The sequence below is a fragment of the Ciconia boyciana genome, chromosome 15 (assembly GCF_034638445.1).
Source record: "Ciconia boyciana chromosome 15, ASM3463844v1, whole genome shotgun sequence".
Lineage (NCBI taxonomy): Eukaryota > Metazoa > Chordata > Aves > Ciconiiformes > Ciconiidae > Ciconia > Ciconia boyciana.
The window spans coordinates 1,972,552-1,998,180 of NC_132948.1; the positions used below are offsets into that span (position 1 = coordinate 1,972,552).

The following is a 25,629-nucleotide window of genomic DNA, read 5'->3' on the forward strand; positions in this document are numbered from 1 at the left end:
GACGCCGCAGCCCTGCTGGGTGGGCTTGCCCCCCGTCCCGGGCCACCCGGTGCCGCCCGCCACGTGTCCCCGTGTGTGTCCCCCGTCCCAGTTCGCCCCGCTCCCGTGGCAATCGCATCGTGGGCTGGCGCTTTTCTTTTTCTACCCGTGGCCTCTTTGCGCGTCAGCCGCTGCGTGCCACCCGTGCCACCCGTGCCACCCGTGCCACCCGCCACCACCGCCGCCCCACGGAGCCGCGTACAGCCGGTGCCATGTGTACATCTCTGTGTTACAGAATACACCCCGCGCCGGGCCAGTGTCCCCGCGGTGTCCCCACTGTGTCCCCACTGTGTCCCCACTCGGGTCCCTGCACCTCCCTCCCACCCTCCCGGGGTGCTGGGTGGCATCGCCGCCGGGTCGCTCCCCGAGTGGGGTGTCGTTGAGCGTGGGTGTCGGTCACTCCCTGCGGGATGCTGGGCTGGTGGGGGGGGCTCGGGGCACCCCCGTGGACAGAGGAGCACGTGTGTGTGTGTGTGTTTGCACACGCGTGTGCTGGGGGGGCCCTAGATCCGCTGTCCCCGCACACGGGCACCCCCCGCGGGACACGGGTCCCGGGTGGGATGAGGCCCCCACCGAGAAGGGGGAGGCGGGGAGGCAGCGGAGGGGGACTACAGCTCCCAGCAGGCCCCGCGGCGCGGGCAGGGGGGGCTGGGCGCAGCGGGGCGCAGGGCATGCTGGGAGTTGTAGTCCCAGCCGCCGCTCAAATGGCGGGCGCCGGGGCCGGGAGGGGGCTCGGGGGCGGCCCCGGGGCGTCGTCCCGGCGGGCGAAGGCGTCGTGGGCGATGTCCAGGTCCCGCAGCACCGCCTGCAGCCGCCCCCCGACCGGCCCGCCTGCGCCCCCGGCAGGGTCAGCGCCGCGGCCGGCACCCACCCGCGACACCCACTCGCGGCACACCCCCGGCACCTCCACGGCACCCATGCGGGGTACACCCTCGTCACCCACGCCCATCGCCCCCCCGGCACCCACCTCCAGCACCTATCCCTGGTACCCACCGCCGGCACCCGCCCTCGACACCTATCTCCGGCACCCACCCGCGGCACCCACCCACGGACCACCCCCCCCCATCCCACTATGTCCCACTCCGTCCCCCCGTGCCCTCCCATCCCGGCCTGTCCCACCGCCCCTCGTCCGTCCCCCCACGTCCCACCCTACGGCCCATTCCCCCCACCTCCCCAGTACCCCACGGACACGGACGGACTCTGCTGGGTGGGGGAGGTGTGTGCGTGGGGAGTGTGGGGGTGGGAGGGTGTGCGTGGGGATAGGGGGGTGCTTATGGGCGGATGTGTGTATCGGGGGTAGGGGTGTGCGTGTGCAGGGCTGTGCGTGTGTCTGAAGCTCGGTGTGGGTGTGGGTGTACCCACGCACGCACCCGCGTGGGCATCAGTGCGCGCCCGGGCGTGCATATCCGTGCGTGGGCGTGTGTCTGGCCGTGTGCATCCACCTGGCCGTGTGTCCCTGTGGCCGCGTGGCCGTGGCCGTGTGTATTTGCTGTCCCCTGGTGGAGGGGACCAGCTGAGTGCTGGGGGGGGGGGGGGGGTGTGCACGCGTGTGCAAGCGTGTGCCAGCTGCCCCACGCAGGGGCCGCCCCAGGCAGCACCCCGGGGTGCAGGGTCCCCGTCACCCCTCCCCACGCAGCAGGGCTGCCCGTACCTGCCTGCCCCGGGCAGGGGGGCTCGGCCGCCGCGCTGCCCTCGGGACCCTCGGCTCCCGCCGCCCTGCGGGAGAGGGACCCTCAGCACGCTCCCCCCCTGCCCGCCAGCACCCGGGGGCCCCCGGGACCCCCACGCCGCGGGCCAGCCGCCCCCAGCCTCACCGCAGCCGGGCCCCCGCCCGCCGGAGGTGCCCGTAGAGGGTCTGCGCCGCTGCCGAAGGGTCCAGGGGGTCGCTCCACTCGCCCAGCGCCACGGTGCTGTGGGTCCGGCTGCAGCCGGGCGCTGCCAGCGACAGCCGCGGTGAGGGTGCCGGGGGACCCCTGCACCCCCTGCCCGGGGGAACCCCCCGACCCTCGCTGCCTGCCGGCCTTACCGGTGCTGGCAGGCTGCAGGCAGCAGGTCCAGCGGCCCGCACGGAAGGTGCCGGGGTGGCAGGTGGGCAGCATGGCCTCGTTGGCGCTGCTGGCCTGCCGCACGGCCCAGAGCCACTGCCACAGCTCCTGGCCGCTCTGTGGGGACAGGGAGGGAGGGTGGCACCCCGCCGGGCACCCACGGGCACCCTGCGCTGGGCGGGGAGGAGGAGGAGGGTGGAGGCGGGCAGGGGCGACGCCGACGGGGTCCCCGGCAGGGGTGGGCACCGGGGATGGCGGTGGGCACCAGGGGTGGCGGCGGGCACCAGGGCCGGGTGACCAGGAGTGACAGTTGGATGGCAAAGCTGCCCAGGTAGGACCTGGCGGGGAGATGGCACCGCAGGAGCCAGGGTACCCCGGTGACCCCAGTGCAAATAGGGCTGGGACCCCAGTGATCCCAGTACGGACAGGGCTGGTACCCCAGAGACCGCAGAATATAGCTGGGTACCCCGCTGATCCCAGTATCCCAGAGCTGGTACCCCAGTGACCCCAGTACAGATATGGCTGGGTACCCCGCTGATCCCAGTATCCCAGAGCTGGTACCCCAGTGACCCCAGTACAGATATGGCTGGGTACCCCGCTGATCCCAGTATCCCAGAGCTGGTACCCCAGTGACCCCAGTACAGATATGGCTGGGTACCCCGCTGATCCCAGTAACCCAGAGCTGGTACCCCAGTGACACCAGTACAGATATGACTGGATACTCCACTGATCCCAGTATAGCCAGTGCTGGTACCCCAGTGACCCCAGTACAGCCAGAGTAGGATACCCCAATTTTCCCAGTACAGCCGGTGCCTGGGTATAACTGGAACTGGGACCAGGACCATTCCCATTGTCCCCATGGGACCCGGGGGTGCCCCATGGCTGGGTGCCAGGGAGGGGGCTCCTGGGGTGCTGGGGCGGGGGGTTCCCGGGGTGCCCGGGGCAGGGTGGGGGGGCACCCACCTTGCACTGGATGTAGGTGGTGTGGAGCTGCCCGGCGCCATCCTGCGCCACGATCTGCATGACGTGGGGGTGCTGGAAGGTGCCCTCGTCCACCCGCTCCACCGCCCGCATCCACGGCACGGGGATGGAGCAGCGCTCCTGGGGGACCCCAAAATACCACAACTCACTGCACCCACATCCCCTCCCCGGGCACCGGGCGTGGGGTGGGGGTCACGGGCAGCACCCACCTGCCACTCGGGGGACTTGGAGTAGGTCAGGGCCTCGCTGCTGAGCCAGAAGTACCTCTTCTTGAAGGCGAAGCGGGGCAGCAGGGCGGGCCCCCCCGCCGTGCGGGTGTGCAGGTACCCCTCCTTGATGGTGGCCGAAGGGCAGAAAAGTGCCGGGGGCACCGGCCCCTTGCCCGCTGCGGCCGCGGCATGGCCGGGCAGGGAGGCAGCGGCATCACCCCAAGTGCCACCGCCTCCCCCAGCCCGAGGATGCCCGTCCCCGGCCATCCTGGCAGCATCCGCATGGCACCGAGCGGGTCCCGCTCCCCGGGGATGCTCCCAGGATGCGGGGGACAGCAGGGGTGATGCCACCCCTCCGTGTTGGGTGCTGGCACGGCCGGACCCAGCACCAGTGGTGCCCCCCGTGTCCCCGCAGTGCCCGGTGTGCCCGCTCACCCTCGGTGCTCTCCACAGCCACCAGGCTGTCCAGGAAGGCTTTGACACGGGTGACGCTGGGCAGCAGGACGGCGTGCAGCGGGGCCATCCACGGCTCCTTGCCCTGCCCCAGCTGCAGCCCCAGGTTGCCGATGCTCTGCAGTGCCTGCCCCGCACGGGGAAGGGCTCACGCTGCCGTACCCCCCATGGCGTGGGGGCTGCGGGGGGTGACCCCCGCTCTGGCTGCTGCCCTGAACCCCGGGGGCTTGGGAATTGGAGAGAAAAGTGGAAAAGCGGAGCAGCCCAGGGGGTGAGGGGACACAACGGGTGCCCCAGGCCGGGTCCTGCACAGTGCCCGACGCGTGGCGGCGTGGCCCGGTGACGGGCAGGGCTGGCCTCAAGCGGTGTGGGAAGGAGCCAGGCCGTGGCACGTGGCATGGGGGCAGGAATGGCTCTGCCCGCCTTGGGGTCCCCATCGTTCCCTGGGCTCACTGTCCCTCCCCAGGTTCCCTTTCCCTCCCCGGGCTTCCCATCCCTCCCCTGGGTCCCCTCCCCTCCCCAGGGTCTCCCTGCCTTTCTGGGGTCCCCATCCCTCCCTGGCACGCCCATCCCCTATGGATCCCCATCTCTCCACAGGGTCTGCATCCCTCCCTGAAGCCTCTGTCCTTTCTGGGGTCCCTCCCTGGAGTCCCCATCCCTCCCTGGGCTCCTCGTCCCTCTTTGAGACCCCTGTCCCTCCCCAGGGTCCCCACCCCTCCCCAGTGTCCCTGTCCTTCCCCAAGGTCCCCATCTCTCCCCAGGGTCCCCATCCCTCCCCAGGGTCCCTGCCCTTCCCCAGGTTCCCTGTCCCTCCCTGGGGTCCCCAACCCTCCCCAGGGTCCCCATCTTTTCCCAAGGGTCTCCATCCCTCCCAGTGTCCCCATCCCTCCCCAGCGTCCCCATCCCTCCCAGTGCCCCCATCCCTCCCCAGCGTCCCCATCCCTCCCTGTTGTCCCCCTCCCATCCCGGGCTCCCCGCACCTTGGCGAGCAGCAGGAGCGTGCGGCCGGTGCGGGGGTCAGCGTGCTGCTCCCGGAGGCTGAAGAGCTTCGGGGTGAGGACGGCGGGGGCAAAGAAACGAAGGAAGAGAAACCCGCTGATGGAGAAGTATCGCACCTCCTGGCCAGGGACAGGGACAGCTCAGGGCTCGGGGCAGCGGTCCCGGCGGCGTGTGGACCCCCAGCCCCGGCCCCGCCGCCTGCCCCACCTCGTGCTGCGCCGAGGGGAACCGCTCCTCCACCCGCCTGCGGAGCTGCTTGAAGGCCATCCTCATGACAAGGGGACACTTCTCCACCGAGCCCACGATGGCGTCGACGATGTCCCCCAGGTAGCCCTTCAGCAGCTCCAGACTGCTCTCCCGCACCCGCGCCTCCGACAGGGACCCCTTGAAGGAGATCCTCCTGCGGGGATGCCGCCGGGTCAGGGGGCACCCGATGCCCAGGAACGGGCCACCCCGAGTTAGCCAAAAGTCATTGAGGTGATCCGTGGGCTCAGCAGCAATGGGTGACCCCCTCCCCCAGGAGACAGGCGGATGGGGTGGCTTGGGATGTGGCAGGCACCGTGTCCCCCCCAGCCGTCCCCTCCGCACTCGCCTGCTGCGGCTCAGCTCCATCTTGCCAGGGTCCAGCTCCACGTACTTCTTCTCCTCGAAGATGCGGTTCACCACGGGCTTCAGGACCTCATGCAGGTAGGGCAGCCCCACCACCTGCAAGGGATGGGAAGTCACCATCTTTGTCCCCAAACTGTTCCCAGATGCCCTGCTGGGACACAACCCGGGCCTGTGCCCCGATGCCATCACGGGAGGGTGCAGCGGGGACCCGGCCGGTGTCCCCTCCCACGCTCACCTTCATGAACTGCTCGACGGACTTGGAGGCCAGCGAGTTGGAGCGGAAGAGGGTGTTGGGGTCCGCTGGAAGAGCGCAGAGGCCGTGGCAAGGCGGGCACGGGGCGATGCCCCAGCCGTCCCTGGTGTGCCCGACCCCGGGGACACGTGGCACCCCTTGGTGGCCCCACTCTTCTCCCCACGGGGGTCTAGGGGGACCATGGCAACCCAGTTTCCAGGCTGGGGGGTGCAGGTAGTGCCCCCAGCCCTGGCACTTACTGGTCCTGGCCAGCTCGCGGGCAGTGAGATAGTCCAGGAGGGGCACGGCCAGCCCCTGCCCCAAGAAGATCTTCACCAGCTTGGTGGCCACGTCCTGCCGGCTCTCCCCCGAGGTCACCTCCTCCAGGATGGCCAGGGCCGTGCCGGCGGGGGGCTGTGGGGAGGGCAGGGTGGGCACAGCGAGGCCCCTGCGCCGGGGTGGTCCCCGGCTGCCCCCAAGGGTCCCCCCACCCCACAGCACCCACCTGGCCTGGGCAGAGGATGGGCTCGGTGAGGAGCTGGATGAGGGGCTGGTAGTAGGGGGGGGGCAGGACCCTGTCCTCCACCAGCCGCACCGCCAGCCGCAGGGCGCCCAGCTGTCCCCTGCGGCAACACGGGAGGGGCTCGGCCGCGTCCTGCACCCACCGCCCTCCGTCGCCGGGATGGGGGGGCCACCCCGTCCGCGCTGCCCTGGGTGCAGCCGCCCTGGGGAGCTGCTCATGCAGGTTGCAGGCAGCTGCCTGGCCTCGCTGCCTGCACTCACCCACGGTCCTCAGCGGTGCTGGGGAAGGGCAGGAGCTGGAACCAGCCCTTGGGGGGGTCGGTGCAGATGGCGTCCAGGGGGAACTCGACCTGGGGGGCCGGAGGCAGGGTCTGAGGAGGGGGGGGGGGCACACGCCAGCGTCCTGTGCTGCGTCTCACTTCCCCGGCCAGCGGGGACCCCTCCTCGGGGGAGACCCCAGGACAGGCAGGGGGTCTGGATGTGGCCCTGCCCCCGGCTCAGCGGGTGCACGTACCCCCGCCCCCATCCCCATCCCCGTGGGGGTCCTGACCCGTGGTCACCCAGACCCTGAGCATGGGGAGGGGCTGGGGGTGCGGAGGTGCCCCCGGGACCCTGCCCCGTGCCAGTGTGCCCCGAGGTCCTCACCCGTCCCAAGAAGTCATTCTTGCCCACGATGTCCCAGTCCCACACCTCCACGCTCAGCACGGCCTGTCCCGGCTCGCCTGCCACCAGCTCGAACTCCAGCACCTCGTCCCAGCGCGGGAAACGAGTTTTCTTAATCACCTGCCGGGGACAGGGACCGGTGGCTGCGGGGGACGAGGTCCCCGGGCCTCTGGGTCCCAGCACGCAGCACCCCGACTCACGGCTGTCTCCAACGTGTGCCCGCAGCACGACACCCGGGCGAAGGGGTCCGAGGTGCCCGAGAGGTCCCGGGGAGCCAGGTCCCTGCAGAGAGGGGGGGGGTCAGCGGGGGCGCAGCGGGCAGGGGGCCTGTCCCCGCCAGCACGGTCCCTGCACCCCTGTGCCCCCCCTTTTCCCCGGCTTGCCTGGGCACACCGGGCATCCGTGGGGCAGCCGGCAGGTGCCGGGGGGATGCTGGCGAGCGTGGGTCCCCGTTCCCCAGCGCTCCTACCCCGAACCCCCTCCTCCCCCCCCGTCCCTGGGGGCCAAGCGGCGCAGCGGGGGGGCTCTGCTGTCCCTCCTGGCTGTCCCCATGGCCATCCCGTTGCCGTGGTACCCGCTTTGGTTGCCATGGCAGCGGGATGCTGCCTCTGCCTCCTGCTCCGCTGCCAGCAGCTTGCCGTCTGGCAGCTGCGTGTGTGGGCACGCGCGCACACCCGTGCACACACATGCACACACACGCCGGAGCGGAGGGGCAGCCTGGGGCGTGCCTCAGTTTCCCTCAATTTTGAAACCAAAGGGGAGAAACCCGACGCGAGAGCCAGCTGGTCTGATGGGGACCGTCCCCAGGTACCCCATGGCCCTCCGGGCCACCCAGCTCTGCCCCTCGTCCCCCCATCCTTGTCCCCGAGCAGGGCTGGCAGTGTCCGAGGCAGCGCGTTCCCTGCTTGAGACCCCACAACGTTGTGACACATGGCTTGGCACATCGATATCCCCAAGCAGGACGGATTGAGGGCCCTTCCCGGTGCTGAGGAGGGAGGACCAGCCCCTTGCCACCGCCGTCCCCCCTCACCTCCCCTCCTCCCGCCATCCAGACCCCCCCCAGCTGAAAATAAGACCCTGGGATGGCCGCGTCCCCATCGTGCCCCGCCAGCCCCCGCTACCTGGCCTCGATCAGGTGGCAGCGCAGCACCCGCGGGTGGCCCTGCTCGAGGACCCGCAGCTCCAGGTGGATCTCGCCCTGCACCTCCTCGTTGGGGTCCACGGGCGCCAGGCTGAGCCAGCTGTCAACACCTGCTGAGGGGGACGGGTGGGCGCCCCGAGGCGTGGGGATGTGCCCCGCTGCCCCCCCTCAGCCCCCCGACATGCCCCCCACTCACCCCGCGGCTCGGCCGAGATCTGCTGGCGGCTGAGCGAGACCTTGCCGATAACGTCATCCTGCCTGCGAGGGCAGAGACACGGCGGGCGCTGAGGCCACCGACGGCGACATGCCACCCCTCAGGGGCTCCCCACGGGTGGCTGGTGCCCACCCGTGGCCCCGTTGTCCCCCCTACCCGATGGTGTCTTCATCCAGCACATAGACGGCGAGGCTGCGGAAGCCGCGGGGCAGGCGCAGGGTGTATTCCTCCCCCCAAAAAGGGTTCAGGCTTTTCCACACCGTGGCCGTCCTGCCGGTGATGGGAGAGGTGGCTGCACCCCCAGGGACAGCGCCCGTCCCCGCGCGTCCCCTCCCCGGGGTGGCATGGTGTCCCCCCTACCTGGCCACCACCTCGTTGTCCACCTTGACCACGCAGTAGGGATCGCTGGAGCCGGACCTGGGCAGGGGAAGTGGGTGGGCAGGGTCAGCCCCCCACCTGGGGGTCCCACCAGTCCTCGGGGGCTGCTGCTGGGGGGCGCTCAGGGGAACGGATCCAAGCGTCGCTTCAAACCCCGCCAGCGATGCGCCAGCCCCGGGGGGTGAGATGAGTTGCCCGGTCTCAGCCCAGCCCCGCAACTGACACCGGGCCACCCCGAGCCGTCGCCCTGCGTCCATCGCCCTGCGTCCCCGTGCCCCCCACCCGTGGGTACCGGTGCCTTGCCAGCGGCACAGCCGAGCCCAGGTTTCTGTGGCAACCCACGGTGTCAGGGTGACACCAGCCTGGCCCAGGGCCCTTCCCAGGCTTAACCCCTTCCGCGGGGGAGGACGGGATGGAGGGGACGTGGGCCGGATCCAGGGCTCTTCCACCTGGTCCCTGCGAAGCCCCTTCCCCGCTCATTTACGGCAGCCGGACCTGCACCGAGGGATGCCAGCCTGGGGTGGCATGCCCGGGGCGATGCTGGAGCCCCGAATCCCCAGCTGCTGGAGGCAGGGGATTACGGGAGGCACTCCTGCAAGGAACCAGACCCTGGCTGGGGCAAGGGAGGTGACCCCAGCCTCTGTCCCAGCCACAGAGCGGGGGACGGGAAGGTCCTGGTGGAGGCTGGGGGTTCAGCCCCGCTTGCTGTGAGCCTGGGCGATGTTGCGTGCTGGCTAACGAACGGCGTTGTTAATCCCCAGGGGTATCTGGGCACCTCCCGGCAGAGCAAAGCCCACGGCCCGGCTGTTCTGGCAGGGACAGGCAGGCAAATTTGGCAGCGCGCTGTGGGGTTGACGGCTCCCGACCCCCTCGAGAGCCCAGACAAGCGCGGGTCACCCCGAGCCCCTCTGCAGCCCCAGGACGGCCCCAAGTTGGATTTGGGGGGCTGGGAGCAGCACCGAGCACCTCTCCCCCATGCTGGTGGGTCCGGATTGCCCCGCTGTGCCCAGACCCCCCAAGCGGGGCAGCCAGCACGGCACCATGACCCTCGCCAGGAGGGGAAACTGAGGCAGGGAGGCCCCGCTGCCCACAGCCGTCCCCGGCTGCCCAGCCCTGGGAGCGGCCGGCGGTGCCAGGCTGGCACATCCGGAGGAGCCCGGGGCTGTCAGCTCCACCGAGGCGGAGCCGCACGGGGCAGGAGCAGGCAGGGGGTCTCCCTGCCCCCTTAGCCCCCCCCGAGGGTGCGGATGCCCAGTAGGTATGTGGGGGTGCTACCCACAGCCTTGGGGGGACACCCTGTGCCCACCCTGCTGGGGGGCTGCAAGGGGATGCCCAAGGGGCTGGGGGGCTCATACGCCTCCTGCGGGGGGGGGGGGCTGAGGAGGCTGGCAGTCCCCTGCCACCCCTAGACCCCCCCCTTCGGGGCAATGGGTCCCTGCCAGCATGGGTGCAAGCAGGGACCCCCAAAACTGCAGGCAGAGCAGAGCACCCAGGGCACCCAGCCCCCCCCCCCCCCCCCGCCAAGTCTCCCAGGGTGGGGGGCCGGGGGAAATCGGGGGGGACTGAGAGCCCCCCGAGCCACTCACACGTCCTTGGCGGGCAGGTCCTTCCCCTCCACCACCCGGCAGTGCAGGGAGGTGGTTTTGGCCATGCCGGAGAACTTCGGGGCGGGTGCCTAGGAGTCCATGGGGGCCTCTGCAGTGGGGGCCCCGGGGTGCCCCGAGCCCCCCGCACCACCGGTGGGGCTGCCGCCACCGGCCTCCTCCTCCTCCCCAACGGCTTCTCGCTGTCGCTTCTTCCTTTTTCCTCTTCTCGCTTGTTTTTCTCACTGCTTCGCTCCCCACCTGCGCCGGAGCAGCGGGCGAGAGCAAGCGAGCCAGAGCGCGCGGGCACGCGGCAGCGGGCGAGCTTGGCTGTGCTGGCTTCGTGCCCACTGGCCCAGCGGACCGACAACTCGCCGTGGGGGTCCCCCTGTGTATCAGCGACCACCGGGCGTGGGCAAAGCCCCCCCCCCCCCCCTTCTAGCAATGGGGAAACTGAGGCACAGGGCCATCGCAGAGCGCTGGGCCCTTCAGGGGGGTGGCAGCTTCTGTCCCATCGCACCCGAGGGGCACAGCAGACTGTCCCCAGGCCGAGGGGGCTGTCCCCGGACCCCGAAGTGGCGGTGGGTGCCGCAGGGAGCCTGGCACGAGCGTTGGCCTCGGGGTGGGGATGCAGCGGAGGAAGCAGCCAGCTTGGGGGGCTGCTGACACAGCGGTCCCTGAGACCCCCACGGGACCTTGCGCCCCCACCCTGGGTGCCCCTGCCCTTGCAGGGGACACCCCGAGCCAGACCAGGGAGACTCCGGGAGGTCCCGGGGTGCCTGTGTGGGCAGCACCGCGGTGCTCCCCGGATCCCCCCTCTCCCCGCGCCCCGGCTTTTCCGCACTGGGCACCCCAAGCCGGGGGGGTGAAGGGGGATGAGCACTGGGGGGGTGAGGTCCCCCCTGTCCCCACTGCCCTGCTGGTGTCTCCCCCCCCCCCAGTGCCAGGCATAGCGGGGGACAGTGGGGGGCCGGAGGGACGGCGAATTCGGAGGGAGGCGCAGGGGTGGGCTGGCCAGATGTCTCCTGCAGTGACTCACGGTAGGTGTTGCCAGGGCGGGCGGCACCGTGTGGGTGCTGGGTCCTGGGGGTGCCACTGCCAGGGGTGTCACGGTGTGGGTGCTGGGTCCCCGGGGGGGGGTCACTGCTGAGGGGTGTCACCATTTGGGTGCTGGGTCCCTGGGTGGGTCACTGCCAGGGGTGTCACGGTGTGGGTGCTGGGTCCCTGGGGGTGTCACTGTGCAGGTGCTGGGTCCCCGGGGTTGCTGCTGGTGGGGTGGGTGTCACTGTGTGGGTGCTGGGTCCTTGGGGTGCCACTGCCAGGGGTGTCACAGTGTGGGTGCTGGGTCCCTGGGGGGTTCACTGCCGAGGGGGTGTCACCGTGTGGGTGCTGTGTCCTGGGGGGGTCACTGCCAGGGGTGTCACCATTTGGGTGCTGTGTCCCTGGGTAGGTCACTGCCAGGGGTGTCACGGTGTGGGTGCTGGGTCCTGGGGGGGGTCACTGCCAGGGGTTGTCATTGTGCAGGTGCTGGGTCCTGGGGTGCCACTGGCTGGGTGGGTGTCACCGTGTGGGTGCTGGGTCCTGGGGGAGGTCACTGCCAGGGGGTGTCACCGTGTGGGTGCTGTGTCCTGGGGGTCACTGCCAGGGGTGTCACCGTGTGGGTGCTGTGTCCTGGGGGTCACTGCCAGGGGTGTCACCGTGTGGGTGCTGAGTCCCCTGGGGGTCACTGCCAGGGGTGTCACCGTGTGGGTGCTGAGTCCCCGGGGGGGGGTCACTGCCAGGGGTGTCACCGTGTGGGTGCTGTGTCCTGGGGGGGTCACTGCCAGGGGGGTGTCACGGTGTGGGTGCCGGGTCCCTGGAGTGCCCCTTGGAGCCTGACAACCTCCTGCGCCCCAGCCCGGAGGCCAGGCCCCCCCCTGCCGCCAGCCCCACTGCACCGGGGGGGACACGGGCGACCAAGGCGTCCCCACGGGGCCGGCCCCGGCAGGGCTCGGTGCTTTGTTTGCCGTCCGACCTGTTCCGGCTGCCTTGTGCCCGCGTCCCTCCCGCTGCCGCCCCGGGGCTCGGGGCGCGGCAGGGCCCCGCGGCAGGGGAGTCCCCGCGGTCCGGCGGGGAAGCCGAGCCCGTGGCGCCGCTTCTCCTGCTCCCCCCGCCCCGCTCCCGCCGTCCCCATCCCCGGGAAGCCCCCGGCAAGGGGACGGCGGCGGCGGTGTCGTGTCCCCCCGCCCTCGGGGCACCTTCCCCCCAGCACCCCGATGCCCCCCGGCTGCCGCTGCCCAGGCCCCGGCCCCGGCCCCGGCCGGGCCGCGGCGGGGCGGTGCCGCCGGAGGAGGCGGAGGAGGAGGAGGGGAGGCGGCGGGCTCCGCTCCCCGCACCGCGCCGCCGCCGCCGCCGCCGCCGCCGCTACCGCCGCCCTGGGCCTGGGCCTGGGCCTGGGCCCGCGGAGGCCGCGCCCGGCCCGGCGGGGCCTTGCCGTGGCCGGGCGGAGGCGGCGGGGCCGGGCCGGGCGGGCCGCGGAGCCGCCATGAAGCCGAGCGGAGGTGAGGCGGGGCGGCGAGCGGCGGCCGGGCTCCGCGGTGGCCGGGGCCGCCTCGCTGAGGGCCGGGGAAGCGGGTAGCCACCCCGCCGCGCCCCGGGACCGGCTGTCCCCGGGGGGAGGGCGGGAGGAGCGGGGCGCGGCCCGGGCCGGGGGTAACGTGGCCGTCCCGCCGCCCAGAGGAGCCGGTCCTGCTGGCGGAGCTGAAGCCGGGCCGTCCCCAGCGCTACGACTGGAAATCCAGCTGCGAGACCTGGAGCGTGGCCTTCTCCCCCGACGGGGCCTGGTTCGCCTGGTCGCAGGGGCACTGCGTGGTCAAGCTGCTCCCCTGGCCCCTGGAGGAGGCCGAGCTGTGAGTGCGGGGGGCGGCGGGACGGGGCGGGGGGTCCCGGGGGGCCGGGCTGCCCGGGGGTAAGCGCCCATCCCTCCGTTCTGCCGGCAGCTGCAAAACCTCGGAGCGCAAGAGCCGCGGCAGCAAAGCGGAGGCGAGGAGCCGAGGGGCGGCCAAGGAGAAGACGCTGGAGTGCGGCCAGATCGTGTGGGGCCTGGCCTTCAGCGGCTGGCCGGCGGCAGAGGCGGGGGAGACGGACCCCACCTGCGCCATGGGTCTTCCCTGCCTGATCCTGGCCACCGGGCTCAACGACGGGCAGATCAAGGTCTGGGAGGTGCAGACAGGTGAGCGGCCCTCGCCGACAGCCGGAGCAGTCGTGGCTTCGGGCTGGTGTCTCCCGCCTTGCTCTCCCTCGGAAGGAGGTCCCGTCTCCATCCCTCCCCAAATACTTCCCCGGGGTGAGCGGGGGCCCCTGCCCTGTCCCGAGCGGGGCTGCCTGCCCGTGAGGGGCACTGCCTTGTTCCCCGTGGAGGGACGGCGCCGAGCACGGCTCCTCTCCGCAGGACACCTCCTCTTCAGCCTCTTGGGGCACCAGGACGTCGTCAGAGACCTGAGCTTCGCTCCCAATGGAAGCCTCATCCTTGTGTCGGCCTCACGGGACAAGACCTTGCGCGTCTGGGACCTGAGCAGAGATGGTAGGAGCGTGCAGGGCTCTCCCTGGTGCTAGGTCACCCCCGGCTGAGGCTGGGCTCTGCTGCGGGAAAGCGGGGAGGAACCCACCTGGGTAGGGGAGATGGTGGGAGAGGATCTCTGGGGACAGCGTTCAAGGCAGGAGGGGACAGTCCTGCGACACGGAGCAGAGCCATCCTCTTCCAGGTGGGGCCTGGGCAGTGCAGGAGGGGGTTACAAGTAGACAGAGCTTGGGGTCTGCCCAGGGGAACCCCCCAGCCCCACGTGCATTCCCTCTCGGGAAAGGGAGGGGAGAGCGGGGGCAGGGCCCAGCGCTGCCTCTTGTGCCCCCCCTCGTGAGTCGCGTGTCTGCCGTCCCCAGGGCGGCAGGTCCAGGTGCTGTCGGGCCACGTGCAGTGGGTCTACTGCTGCTCCATCTCCCCAGACTGCAGCATGCTCTGCTCCGCTGCCGGAGAGAAGTCGGTGAGTCCTGCAGGACGCGAGCCGTCCCGTGTCCTGCTGAATCCAGCGCTCCCCTCGGCCCTCCGTGTCCCCCCCCATGCGAGAACCCCCGCTCTGAGAAGGGGCCAGGCCAGAGCCACCCTCGCTCCTCGGCCGTTCTGGTTCTGCATGGAGGAGCTGCGACCAGAGCCCGTGTGCCTTAAACCCCAAGGGGGAGATGCTTCTCCTCCGTTCCCGCCCCAGGGATGCTCCCAGCCTCAGCCCCTGCCCGTGTCCCGCAGGCACTGCTGTGGAGCATGCGGTCCTATACCCTCATCCGGAGGCTGGAGGGGCACCAGAGCAGCGTGGTGTCGTGCGACTTCTCGCCGGACTCGGCGCTCCTCGTCACTGCCTCCTACGACACCTGCGTCATCATGTGGGACCCCTACACCGGGGAGCAGCTGAGGACGCTGCGGTATGGAGCTGGGGGGCCGGTAAGGGACCGTGGAAGGGGGACAGAGCAATGCCGTGGGGGTTTGTTGGGGCTGAGCGTGGCCTTCCCTTCTAGTCGGGCACAGCCGGCACCTCTCCCCCGTCTCCAGCGGCTGAAGGGGGGCTCTGACTTGCCAGGTTTGGCCTGGAGCACTGGGGCCGGTTGGGACCGTGGGAGCCCCCGTGGAATGGGGCTCAGGGCAGCCTGGGGCTGACGCTGGGCTTGTTCTCCTCACCTGCAGCCACGTCCCCTTGCACTCGGTGGTGGACTACAGCAGCGAAGTCCACACCAGCTCCCTGCGCTCCGTCTGCTTCTCTCCTGAGGGCCTCTACCTGGCCACGGTGGCGGACGACAGGTGAGTGAACCCCCTTGGGGACCTCCAGCGGGAAGAGGGTCCAGGAGAACGCCACCAAAACAAACCAGGAGCTCAGGACGTGCCGCGGGGAGCGGACCTCGCATGCCAGGTCCCCACCAATGCCCGGCATAAGGGGAAAGGGCAGGCTTGCCTGGGACACCGCGGCTTGGCTGTGGCAAGGGGTAGCAAGGTCAGGGCCCTGTTGCCCCGCTGAGCGACGAGCCGCGGCCCGTGTCCTCCTGCGTGCCGTGCCGCCCTCGCTGTGCCCCTCAGCACAGTCACTAGCTCTGTCTGCATCCAGCTCGGCTCTACAGGGGACAGTGCCTCCCGCCTTGCTGCCGTGTTGTGACACTCCTGGGATGCTCTAAGCCCATGGGAAGAAAATCCTACTCCAGAGTTTGCATGCATTCAGGTGAACCCAGAGGCTTTATTTTAGCTGCAGGCACTGCGTGGATGGGGGCCTGGCATTGTGTCCCCTCCCTTTCTCCTTAGGCTCCTGAGGATCTGGGCGTTGGAGCTGCGGTCTCCAGTTGCGTTCGCTCCCATGACCAACGGCCTGTGCTGCATGTACTTTCCACACGGCGGTTTCATTGCCACAGGGTGCGTATGCGGGAGAAGAGAGCGGAGAAACACGTGGCTGCTCCCTCCTCCTGCAGCTCTGGGTCTGCTCAGCAAATTCTGGGCTTCCCTGGGGGTGCAGACTGGTTTCCTGGGCCGGGGAACGCGTGGTTGCTGCAAGCTCGGGATATTTGGGGGTAATTTGAGTTTTCTCGTGTCGCTCTGCCCTGTGCTCATGGCTTCTTTGGGTCCCGTTGCAGGACCAGAGATGGCCACGTCCAGTTCTGGACCGCTCCAAGGGTCCTCTCGTCGCTAAAGCACTTGTGTCGCAAAGCTCTGCGCACCTTCCTGACGACGTACCAGGTCCTCGCGCTCCCCATTCCCAGGAAGCTGAAGGAATTCCTCACTTACCGGACCTTTTAAGGCAGTGCGGAAAGTGGAGGCACGGAGGCGAGAGCCCTCTGCCCGGCGGCGGGGCTCGGCCCGGGTCAGAAGAGGCACTGCAGCAACGATGTCTTGCTGATTCATGAGCCATGGGGCAGGAGGATTGCTACTCCCCTTGTTTTGGGGCTGTGTCTGTGAATGTGGAGGGATTTTTTGGTATAATAATGCTAGAACCCAGCAAAAATGCATGCGGAGGGCAAGGGGCACAGCTGCGGTGGCCCCGCAGGGGACACAGGTCCCCCCGTCCCCCTGCTATCTGCAAGTTTTGGGTCAGGTGCTTTTGTTTCCAAGTGCAATGTTGTGGGTTGAAGATTAGCAGCCGCAGTCTGAGCAGAGCTTTTGTCGTTCATATGAATACGGGGCTACAGCTGTCCCCAACGAAACCGACCCTCACCGGGACCGGCTGGTACTGTAGCTTAGTTCCCGGAGGAGCGCGTGCTCTGCCGCTCTCCTGGTCCGGGCGTGAGCTGGACAAACGACAGAGGTGACAGAATAAAAAACGATTCCTCACGTCTTTCCCCTTGGCTCCTAGAGGTGACCTGGGGGTACCTGGCAGGGCAGGCTCCAGCGGGCTGGGGTCCAGGAGGACCCCTCCTGGGGTCCAGGAGGCCCTGGGAGGGCTCCAGGACCTGCAGCCCTCCTGCTGCGGCTGTCGCGGCGGCAGCGAGTGCTCACTCGGCTCTGAAGCGCGGCAGACCAGCAGGCGTTCGGCGTGGGTGCTGGGGAGGACCGGTCCACCGTGAAGGTGGGACACGGGGCTTCACACAGCCCCCAGCTCCCCTTCCTCTGCTGCTTTCTCTCCCCGCTGGAGCTCAGCACTCCAGCAGCTCGGCGTCCAGACATGCTGTGCATGAAAGCAGTCTCGTGTGCTTGTCTCCCTCCGGCTTAGCTGGTGTCGGGAGTGACAGCACGTGCTTTGAGCCCCCTGCGTGCTGGAGGGCTCGGCCCGTGCACGAGCCCGAGGCTGTGACCCCAGCTGAAGGAGGAGACGGGGAATGTCTCCCCGAAACTGCTCCGAGCAGCTGAACCCAGGAAGCCGGTGTTTCCCTAACCCGTACAGGTGTCACCCACAACCGCGTTCCCTCTTGTAACGGGGACGTCACTGCAAGAAACCGCGCTGGCCTGGTGCAGCTCGCTGTGCACGGCTGCCCCGCTCGGCTGCACGAGCGAGGGGGTGGCCCAAGCCACGGCTGTACTGCTCAGCGCTAAGCGCCCGGGGCAGCTCTGCCCTGCAAGGAAAGGAGGTTTTCCAGGCAGGTGACGGCAGCTGGACTGCGTGGGTGCGACGCCTTTGCAATGGGATGGGCAGGGGGTGAGGCTCGGCCACCTCCCTTCGGTCCTTGCTGCGCAGGAGGGAAAAGAAAAGACAAGTGCAACCTGTTGGGCTTTAGAGGCATCTGTATTTCCTGCTGAAGCTTAGAAACAATGCTGCCTGACTCTCACGGCCCGGCTGCTGGCTCAAGGTTTGCAAAAAGGAAACGGAAAGCTGCAGGGAGCAGCACGGGGCCGATGATCCCGTCCAGCTTCTGCGAGATCCGGCTTTGCAAGCAAGGATCCACCCAGCAGGACTCAGGCTTCGGCCACGATCAGGTCCCTGGTGACTTGGAAAGCCGCGATGAGGGAGCTCAGCTGAATCTTCTCACTGGTCCCAGCAGCCAGCCGGTACCTGGAGCAGGGGGCAGGGGCAGGTTCAGGTGTTTACACCACCGCCCGCGCCCTGACAAAGGGACAGCCTTCGCCGGGACGGAGCGAGCCAAGCGCAGCGCTGGCGGTTTATGCGGCAGGGACGGATGCACAGGGGCTGCGGGCGTCTGCCAGGACTCGGCACAGCGCGGTAGCGGTGACCCCCACGGGGTGGGCGCGCTGGCAGCCCCCCAGCCGCGGTGTTTCGGGGCAGGGAGTGGGGCTGAGCGGACACTTACTCGATGTCTGCCATTTTGATCAGCAGCTGAATGCGGACCGAGGGTGGGAAGTCAACTGCGGAGAGAAGGAGACGGCGTGCGTCAGCACGGGCTGGGGGGCATGGCTGGCCCCCCCAGGGTCAGCCAGGAGCGGGCCCCGCAAGCCCCTACCTCTGTGCACAAACAGGTGGATCTCGGTGAGGATGTCCTGCAGGGCCAAGCCCTTCAGCGTCTTCAGCTCTGTGATTTCTGAGATGAGAGCGAGTGAAGGGCTTTCTTCCAGGCCTTTCCCTGCGAGACCCCACTCCTCATCCCTGCGACAAGCCCGAGGACCCTCCCTGGCGAGCAGCACCCACCCCAGCCGGAGCAGGAGGTCACAGGACGGGAAGCCCTGGCGAAGAGGAGGATTTACAGCAGCGGGGATTAAACCCCAGGGCCAGCGGAGGAGAAAGGATACTGCGATAGGCGGTGGAAAAGTCCTGGTTCAGCATCCAGTCGAGGATGTTGGCAATGTCAGACTTGAGGGGGTGTCCCGTGCAGGTGTAGACGTTCTCCTCCGTCACCTTCCCGAAGGCCATGGTGGTGCTCTGAGGAAGAGGAGGGTGGAGGAGGGATGAAGAGCTCAGCCCTTCCTCCACCAACCCCTCCAGGGCAGCTGCCTGCGTGGGGCCGACGGCTGCCGGCTTACACGAGGGGAGAGCGGCCGCGGCCGCGGTCCGTACCTGCAAGATATTGAGGGCTCTGCGCATGTCACCGCTCGAGAGGGTCACCAGAGCCTTCATCCCGTCCTCAGTCACGTCCACCCTGGAAAACAAGACCTGGGGCTGCAGAGGGAGCCAGCGCTGCTGGGGGGAAATATAACCGTGGAAAACCAAGCCCGCTGCTCCTCCCCGCGTAGGGGAATGGGGAAAAAGGGGGCGTGGAGGATGCTGCGGAGCCCCCCGCGTCCCGCGCCGCCCCGGCTCACCCCTCCTCCTGTATGACGTGCCGCAGCCGGGGCACCATCAGCTCCGGGGTGAGGGGGCCGAAGCGGAAGCGCGTGCAGCGGGACTGCAAGGCGGGGATGATCTTGGAGAGGTAGTTGCAGATGAGGCAAAAGCGGGTGTTTTCTGTGAACTTCTCGATCACTGCAAAGAGGAGGGAGGAGAGGCTGGTCCTCGTCTGCCGCCTCGTACAGGCTCCCGCCCCGCTCCGGGCTGGGAAAGGCTGAAGGGGTGCGAGCGGCGTGGGGTCCCCAGCACCCTTCACCTCGCCTGAGGGCGTTCTGAGCATCCTGGGTCATGGCGTCGGCTTCATCCAGGATGACGAGCTTGAAGCCTTTCCTTAAAAAGGGAGAAAAAAGGGGGTGGCTTTGGTCCTGGCTGCTGGCTTGGGGCTGGAGAGGGGGGAGCAGGGGATGCTTATTCCCAGGCTGATGCCCACGAATGCTCCCAGGGAGCGTTCCTTTCCCCTCCGGACCAGCATCTTTATCACTCATCCTTGCCGCTCTCATCCTCCCCGCTTGCAGGGCACCCCTGACTGCTTCCCATCCGCTCCGGCATGCTTCCCGCCCCAGGAGCCCCCCCCCAGACCCACCTCCCAAGCCGAGCGCCGGGGCAGGCCGTGTCGGAGGGGGGATGCCAAAGGGACTGGGAGGTTTGGGAAGCGCGGACCCGCCACTTACTTAAAGATGGTCCTGGTGCTGGCGAAGCTCAGGATGGGCCCTCGGACGATGTCGATGCCCCGGTCATCGGAGGCGTTGAGCTGGAGGGAGGTGGCGTGGATCCACATCCCTGCCCGAGGACGCACCCAGGGGTGGGGGGGAACCCCACCACCGCCCCCCCATCCCATCCCATCCCATCCCCGCTTACCTCCAGCACCATGGACCCAAACTCCCGCTCCCGGTAGAGCTGCTTGGCGCAGGCGAGGATGGTCGAGGTCTTACCGGTACCGGGAGGACCGTAGAGGAGAAGATGCGGGAGCCGATCCTCGCTGATGAACCGCTGCACTGGAGCCGGGATAACGGCGGTGGGGGATGCCCGGTACCCCCCCGCGGTGATGTTGGGGGGGGGGGGTACATACCGGGGATGTACGGGCTTACTTACCGGTGCTGAGGATATCCCGGTGAGACACCAGCTCCGACAGCGCCTGCGGCCGGTACTTCTCCACCCTGCACCGGAGAGAAGGCACCGGGAACGGGGGGGGGGGGGTCAGGGCGGGGCTCGCCCGCCGCTTCCCCCCCCCCCACCCCGCCGATCCGCCGCGGTGCCGGTCGTACCACGGCAGGTTCCCGCCACCCGCCCGCGCCATCCTCCGCCACCGGAGCCTCGCGAGAGCGCCGGGACGGGGCGGAGCGGGCGGGGCGGCCGTACGGCCGCCCCGCCCGCTCCGCCCCGGCCCGGCGCAGCGGCTGAGGCAGAGTCGGGGTTGGAGCGGAGCAAAGCGAGGCGGTGCCTGGGCTGGCGGGGCGGGGGCGGCGCTGGGAAGGGCCGGAGCAGAGCTGGGGGTGCCGGGGTTGGCTCCAGGGAGGTTGTGGGCGTGGGGTTGGGGGGAGCGAGGTGCTGGGAGTTGCTAAAGTGAGGTTGTGGGGCTGGTTTTGGGGGGAGCAGGGCACCAGGAGTTGCTGAAGCGAGGTTGTGGATGTGGTTTTGGGGGAGCGAGGTGCTGGGAGTTGCTAAAGTGAGGTTGTGGGGCTGGTTTTGGGGGGAGCAGGGCACCAGGAGTTGCTGAAGCGAGGTTGTGGGGTGCTTTTGGGGGGAGCGAGGTGCTGGGAGTTGCTGAAGGGAGATTGTGGGGCTGGTTTTGGGGAGAGCAGGGCACCAGGAATTGCTGAAGTGAGGTTGTGGGGTGCTTTTGGGGGAGCGAGGTGCACTGGGAATTGCTAAAGTGAGGTTGTGGGGCTGGTTTTGGGGAGCGAGGTGCTGGCACTCAGCAAAGCAAGGTGGTGCTTGGACTCTTGGGGAGAGCAGGGCACCAGGAGTTGCTAAAGTGAGGTTGTGGGGCTGGTTTTGGGGGAGCAGGGCACCAGGAGTTGCTAAATTGAGGTTGTGGGGGTGCTTTTGGGGAGAGCATGGTGCTGGGAGTTGCTAAAGCGAGGTTGTGGATGTGGTTTTGGGGAGAGCAGGGCACCAGGAGTTGCTAAAGTGAGGTTGTGGGACTGGTTTTGGGGAGCACGGTGCTGGGAGTTGCTAAAGTGAGGTTGTGGGGTGGTTTGGGGGGAGCAGGGCACCAGGAATTGCTAAAGTGAGGTTGTGGGGTGCTTTTGGGGGAGCGAGGTGCTGGGAGTTGCTGAAGTGAGGTTGTGGGGTGCTTTTGGGGGAGCAGGGCACCAGGAGTTGCTAAAGTGAGGTTGTGGGGTGCTTTTGGGGGAGCGAGGTGCTGGGAGTTGCTAAAGTGAGGTTGTGGATGTGGTTTTGGGGGAGCGCGGTGCTGGCACTCAGCAAAGCAAGGTGGTGCTTGGACTCTTGGGGAGAGCAGGGCACCAGGAATTGCTGAAGCGAGGTTGTGGGGCTGGTTTTGGGGGAGCAGGGCACCAGGAGTTGCTGAAGTGAGATTGTGGGGCTGGTTTTGGGGGAGCGAGGTGCTGGGAATTGCTGAAGTGAGGTTGTGGGGTGCTTTTGGGGGGAGCAGGGCACCAGGAATTGCTAAAGTGAGGTTGTGGGGTGCTTTTGGGGAGAGCGAGGTGCTGGGAGTTGCTAAAGTGAGGTTGTGGGGCTGCTTTTGGGGGGAGCAGGGCACCAGGAATTGCTAAAGTGAGGTTGTGGGGTGCTTTTGGGGGAGCACGGTGCTGGGAGTTGCTAAAGTGAGGTTGTGGGGCTGGTTTTGGGGGGAGCAGGGCACCAGGAGTTGCTGAAGTGAGGTTGTGGGGTGCTTTTGGGGAGAGCGAGGTGCTGGGAGTTGCTAAAGTGAGGTTGTGGGGTGCTTTTGGGGGGAGCAGGGCACCAGGAGTTGCTGAAGCGAGGTTGTGGGGCTGCTTTTGGGGGAGCGAGGTGCTGGGAGTTGCTAAAGCGAGGTTGTGGATGTGGTTTTGGGGGGAGCATGGCACCAGGAATTGCTAAAGTGAGGTTGTGGGACTGGTTTTGGGGAGAGCAGGGCACCAGGAATTGCTGAAGCGAGGCTGTGGGGCTGGTTTTGGGGAGCAGGGCACCAGGAATTGCTGAAGTGAGGTTGTGGGGTGCTTTTGGGGGAGCAGGGCACCAGGAATTGCTAAAGTGAGGTTGTGGGGTGCTTTTGGGGGGAGCGAGGTGCTGGGAGTTGCTAAAGTGAGGTTGTGGGGTGCTTTTGGGGGGAGCAGGGCACCAGGAATTGCTAAAGTGAGGTTGTGGGGTGCTTTTGGGGAGAGCGAGGTGCTGGGAGTTGCTAAAGTGAGGTTGTGGGGCTGGTTTTGGGGGGAGCAGGGCACCAGGAGTTGCTGAAGTGAGGTTGTGGGGTGCTTTTGGGGAGAGCGAGGTGCTGGGAGTTGCTAAAGCGAGGTTCTGGGGCTGGTTTTGGGGGGAGCGTGGTGCTGGCACTCAGCAAAGCAAGGTGGTGCTTGGACTCTTGGGGAGAGCAGGGCACCAGGAGTTGCTAAAGCAAGGTTGTGGGGCTGGTTTTGGGGGGAGCAGGGCACCAGGAATTGCTAAAGTGAGGTTGTGGGGTGCTTTTGGGGGGAGCAGGGCACCAGGAATTGCTGAAGCGAGGTTGTGGGGTGCTTTTGCGGGGAGCGAGGTGCTGGGAGTTGCTAAAGCGAGGTTGTGGGGTGCTTTTGGGGGGAGCAGGGCACCAGGAATTGCTGAAGCGAGGTTGTGGGGTGCTTTTGCGGGGAGCGAGGTGCTGGCACTCAGCCCAGCGAGGAGGCTCTCGTGCTTTCAGAGCGAGCGCGGGACTGGGATGTGGTGAAGGGAGGTTGCTGGCCTGCTCTCGGGAGCGGGTGGTGCTGGCACTCGCCCAGGTAAGCTCACGCCTGGGCTCGGGGGGAGAGCACAGCGCCGGGAGTTGCTCAAGGACGGTTATAGGCGTGCTTTTGGGGAGAGCGCGGTGACCCTGCTCTTGGAAACCCACTGGGGCGAGGGGCACCCGAAGGCTGCAGGCTGGGGCCGAGGGCGGCAGCTCCGGGAGCTGCCTGGGAGCTGGAGGAGCGGGGACCTGCTGCGGGTCACCCACTGTGACGGGACCAGCCAACTCGGGAGGTGGCTGCAAGGAGGAGAACGCCTTTATCCCCGTCCCTGCCGCTTCCCAGTGCATGACAGCAGCCCGAAGATTTGCAGGTCTCTTTTTTTTTTTTTTTTTTTTTTTTTCTCCTGTTTGACTAACTTGAAAAATCAGTCCCGTCTTCTGTTCCTCGTGCCGCCAGAGCGCTTGGCTGAGTAACGGGGGTCTCTGCCTGGGGCTGGGTGGCTCCCGGCTATTGCTGGAGGTGCTGGATGCGGCCTCTTCTCACCAGAGTCACCTCCAAAGGAAGAGGAGTCCGTGCTGTTTCAGGCTGGGCTTTGGGAAATGGCTGGAGCCTCCTTAGAGAAGGGGCTTAAAGGGGAAAACAACGTCAGCTGCCCGGCGGGGATGCTCAGGCGCTGCTTCGGTTTAAGTGACACGGGTGGAGAGAGAAAAGCAGGGCTGCAGTGAGAGACTCTGGCTTGGAAAGCGCAGGCAGAGAGATGACGGAAAGCGATCCGTTGGGAAGTAGAGGGAATGGGGAATATATCAGAGGGGCGAAAAAATCATGGGGAAATCCTGTCGCTGGCAAGGGAAGGGAAAACATCAAGAGCTCCAGGTCGAATCCTACAGAAACCCGAAAAGCTGCCGGAGGGCAGCTGCTTTCCTAATTTTTTTCCTGTTTTTTTTTCCCCCTATTTTTCTCCCCCCCCCAGCCCCATAAGGGAAAGCAGGAGCTCAAAGCGGAGCTTAGCAAGCCTCAGCCGCTCCCCTGGGCGCGTGGCGGCCGTGACAGATGGCCCTTCCGTGGCAGGCGAGGAGCTGCAAGGTCCTTCCCCAGCACCTGGGAACGGGCTGGGAGGTGCGGCCGCAGCCCTGACGGGCTTGGGCTTCTCCCCTGTGCAGCGGGTCCGGAGCTGCTGTTCTCTCCTCGCCTCTGCCTTCGCCTGGGGCAGGCTCTTGTCCTTCAAAATTGATTTTTCCAAGCGTTCCTTCCCCCCCTCCCCGCCCCATCATTAATAAATCTTGAGCTCCAGACCCGGCAAAATCTTTGGAGGTGGCAGGCAAAGTCTTCTGCTTGCAGCCGGTGCGTGCGCTCAGATCCACAGTGATATTTCTCACGGGTGATTTCACCTCTTTCTTGACCAGATTGCTTTAAAGATTATTTTTTTTTTAATTGGTTGTTGTTTAATATTGCTAAAATTGATGGGTGCATCCCCCTGCAATGATTCTGCATCGTTAGGACCGGCTGAATTATTAACCCTTGTCTGAGCTGCCTGTCTTGGCTCATGTACCTGTTATACCTCTCGGGCAGGGGACCGGCAGGTCACATCAGACTTGGAAAACAGCGCTAGGGATTTATAGCACTATCGATAGGTTCGTTAACGGCCCTGAGGCATCAGGCGCATCCCTTCAGAAGAGGATGAGGGAATTCCAGGCAGCTGGTGGCTCTGCGTGGCGGCAGAGGCGATGGTGGCAGGGATGCTCTTTCGCAGGGAAGAGACACGGGGGCTCCCCGAGAGGCGAGGTCCAAAGGATGGACCCATCCATCACGGAGGCGGAGATGCTACGTTATGTTAATAATATTTGGCGTGTGTAATACGGTGTTAATAATAAAGAAATAAAAATGCTAATATCAGAAAGGCCCCTTGCATGCGGAGCGGCACCCAGCCTTTAAGATTAATGGAGACAACCCTGGGTTTAAGGGGTCCGCGACAAGCCAGGGCAACAATTTAGCCCTCGTGGCCGATGGTCAACGGCACGTAAAAGCCTCGCGGGGCGGTTTTATAGGGAATTTGGTGGGAAAAGCCTTGTGTGATGCTGCGGGGACTCTCAAGCCAGCGAAGGGTGGGTTTGGCTGGGGTCCACCCAGCAGGCGATGAGCCGGCCGTGCCGAGGGGATGCCCTCTCCCCTCCCGGCTGGGTGCTGCGCCCCGGCAGAGCGTCCCCCGCGCTAGAAATGAACCTGATTTCAAGAGACTCTTAGTAGCTGCGGGCTCACGGACGTGCAAGAAAACCAACACGAGGGAATTAAGTCATTACAAGATACATTTTAGATGAACCGATTGTGCCAAAACCAAGTTGTGTTTAAGAAATGAAGCAGTTAAAGTTGCTGCGTGACAATGCAGGCAGCTAGCCCCTGTACGAAATCCAGGCACCGATAACGAAGGAAACGAATAATTCAAGCCGTTCAAGGCTGTAGAATAGAAAAACACAGGTTTTCTTATTGATCTCGGGCCTGTTCCCGCCATCCGTAACATGCATCCGCCTTTTGCACCGCAGCCCAGCCCAGCTCCAAGCACGTGAGCTGTCCCACTGACTGCCGTGGGGTTTTTTGGGGAGCGTGAGGTTTGGCGTACGCCCCAAATCCCTGCAAGTCTGCTGCTGCTGCTGGTTTGGGGTTGGGTGTTTTTTCCCAGTGGAGTCTCCCTGCTTACATTTTACTTTCTTTTATTTTACTTTCTTTTATTTTACTTTACTTTCTTTTCTTTTACTTACTTTCTTTTATTTTACTTTCTTTTCTTTTACTTACTTTCTTTTCTTTTACTTACTTTCTTTTCTTTTACTTACTTTCTTTTATTTTACTTTCTTTTCTTTTACTTTCTTTTCTTTTACTTTCTTTTCTTTTACTTTATTTATTTATTTTGAAGGGCAGATATGGGGAATGTGGGAATTTTTTTTGCATGGGAAGCTGTCAGAGTCATGGGGAGGGGGAGCAGCCGC

The 25,629-nt window shown here is 66.7% G+C and overlaps 3 protein-coding genes across 5 annotated transcripts; 1 reads left to right on the forward strand and 2 right to left on the reverse strand.

Annotated features, from left to right (window-relative positions):
• Positions 1-632: 632 nt before the first annotated feature.
• RASAL1 (RAS protein activator like 1) lies at positions 633-10,316 on the reverse strand. Its single transcript, XM_072879956.1, has 21 exons — positions 10,072-10,316; positions 8,468-8,524; positions 8,264-8,377; positions 8,090-8,151; positions 7,874-8,003; positions 6,953-7,034; positions 6,735-6,872; positions 6,351-6,439; positions 6,073-6,190; positions 5,828-5,981; positions 5,571-5,635; positions 5,319-5,431; positions 4,934-5,126; positions 4,708-4,845; positions 3,710-3,854; positions 3,275-3,450; positions 3,048-3,182; positions 2,066-2,201; positions 1,854-1,974; positions 1,691-1,755; positions 633-870 (listed from the first exon to the last, which is right to left on the reverse strand). Exons 1-21 carry the CDS (start codon positions 10,134-10,136, stop codon positions 740-742), a joined length of 2,427 nt encoding a protein of 808 aa, XP_072736057.1. The 5' UTR covers positions 10,137-10,316; the 3' UTR covers positions 633-739.
• Positions 10,317-12,435: 2,119 nt separating this feature from the next.
• WSB2 (WD repeat and SOCS box containing 2) lies at positions 12,436-16,405 on the forward strand. 2 transcript variants are annotated; one of them, XR_012045307.1, is made up of 10 exons: positions 12,436-12,608; positions 12,785-12,956; positions 13,047-13,279; positions 13,499-13,630; positions 13,987-14,087; positions 14,348-14,520; positions 14,780-14,893; positions 15,195-15,305; positions 15,386-15,493; positions 15,712-15,731. XR_012045307.1 is itself a non-coding variant. In XM_072880399.1 (9 exons), the coding sequence occupies exons 1-9, from the start codon at positions 12,593-12,595 to the stop codon at positions 15,872-15,874; spliced, it is 1,212 nt and encodes a 403-aa protein (XP_072736500.1). In that variant the 5' UTR covers positions 12,437-12,592; the 3' UTR covers positions 15,875-16,405. The 2 variants fall into 2 exon arrangements, 1 of the variants encoding a protein (XP_072736500.1); XM_072880399.1 differs by lacking the exon at positions 15,195-15,305 and having other exon boundaries at positions 12,437-12,608; positions 15,712-16,405.
• Positions 16,406-17,281: 876 nt separating this feature from the next.
• RFC5 (replication factor C subunit 5) lies at positions 17,282-20,138 on the reverse strand. Of its 2 annotated transcripts, none has more exons than XM_072879881.1 (11): positions 20,054-20,138; positions 19,881-19,945; positions 19,647-19,783; positions 19,460-19,539; positions 19,045-19,118; positions 18,764-18,923; positions 18,519-18,600; positions 18,254-18,383; positions 17,968-18,045; positions 17,818-17,872; positions 17,282-17,561 (listed from the first exon to the last, which is right to left on the reverse strand). In XM_072879881.1, exons 1-11 carry the CDS (start codon positions 20,083-20,085, stop codon positions 17,465-17,467), a joined length of 990 nt encoding a protein of 329 aa, XP_072735982.1. In that variant the 5' UTR covers positions 20,086-20,138; the 3' UTR covers positions 17,282-17,464. The 2 variants fall into 2 exon arrangements, with proteins under 2 accessions (XP_072735982.1, XP_072735983.1); XM_072879882.1 differs by having other exon boundaries at positions 19,647-19,778; positions 20,054-20,101.
• Between the last annotated feature and the right edge of the window lie 5,491 nt (positions 20,139-25,629).

What these genes read in the sequence shown, in the direction of transcription:
- RASAL1 (XM_072879956.1), bottom strand. Translation starts at nt 10,136, where the DNA reads ATGGCCAAAACCACCTCCCTGCACTGCCGGGTGGTGGAGGGGAAGGAC. An exon ending in CGCTCCTGCTGCTCGCCAAG is followed by an intron (nt 3,855 to 4,707) that starts GTGCGGGGAGCC and finishes CGTGCGGGGCAG; the next exon opens with GCACTGCAGAGCATCGGCAA. An exon ending in CGGGCGGGGGCCCGGCTGCG is followed by an intron (nt 1,756 to 1,853) that starts GTGAGGCTGGGG and finishes CCTCTCCCGCAG; the next exon opens with GGCGGCGGGAGCCGAGGGTC.
- WSB2 (XM_072880399.1), top strand. An exon ending in CCGCTGCCGGAGAGAAGTCG is followed by an intron (nt 14,088 to 14,347) that starts GTGAGTCCTGCA and finishes CGTGTCCCGCAG; the next exon opens with GCACTGCTGTGGAGCATGCG. An exon ending in GCCACGGTGGCGGACGACAG is followed by an intron (nt 14,894 to 15,385) that starts GTGAGTGAACCC and finishes CTTTCTCCTTAG; the next exon opens with GCTCCTGAGGATCTGGGCGT.
- RFC5 (XM_072879881.1), bottom strand. Translation starts at nt 20,085, where the DNA reads ATGGCGCGGGCGGGTGGCGGGAACCTGCCGTG. An exon ending in CCGGGATATCCTCAGCACCG is followed by an intron (nt 19,784 to 19,880) that starts GTAAGTAAGCCC and finishes TCCCGGCTCCAG; the next exon opens with TGCAGCGGTTCATCAGCGAG. An exon ending in CCACCTGTTTGTGCACAGAG is followed by an intron (nt 17,873 to 17,967) that starts GTAGGGGCTTGC and finishes TTCTCTCCGCAG; the next exon opens with TTGACTTCCCACCCTCGGTC.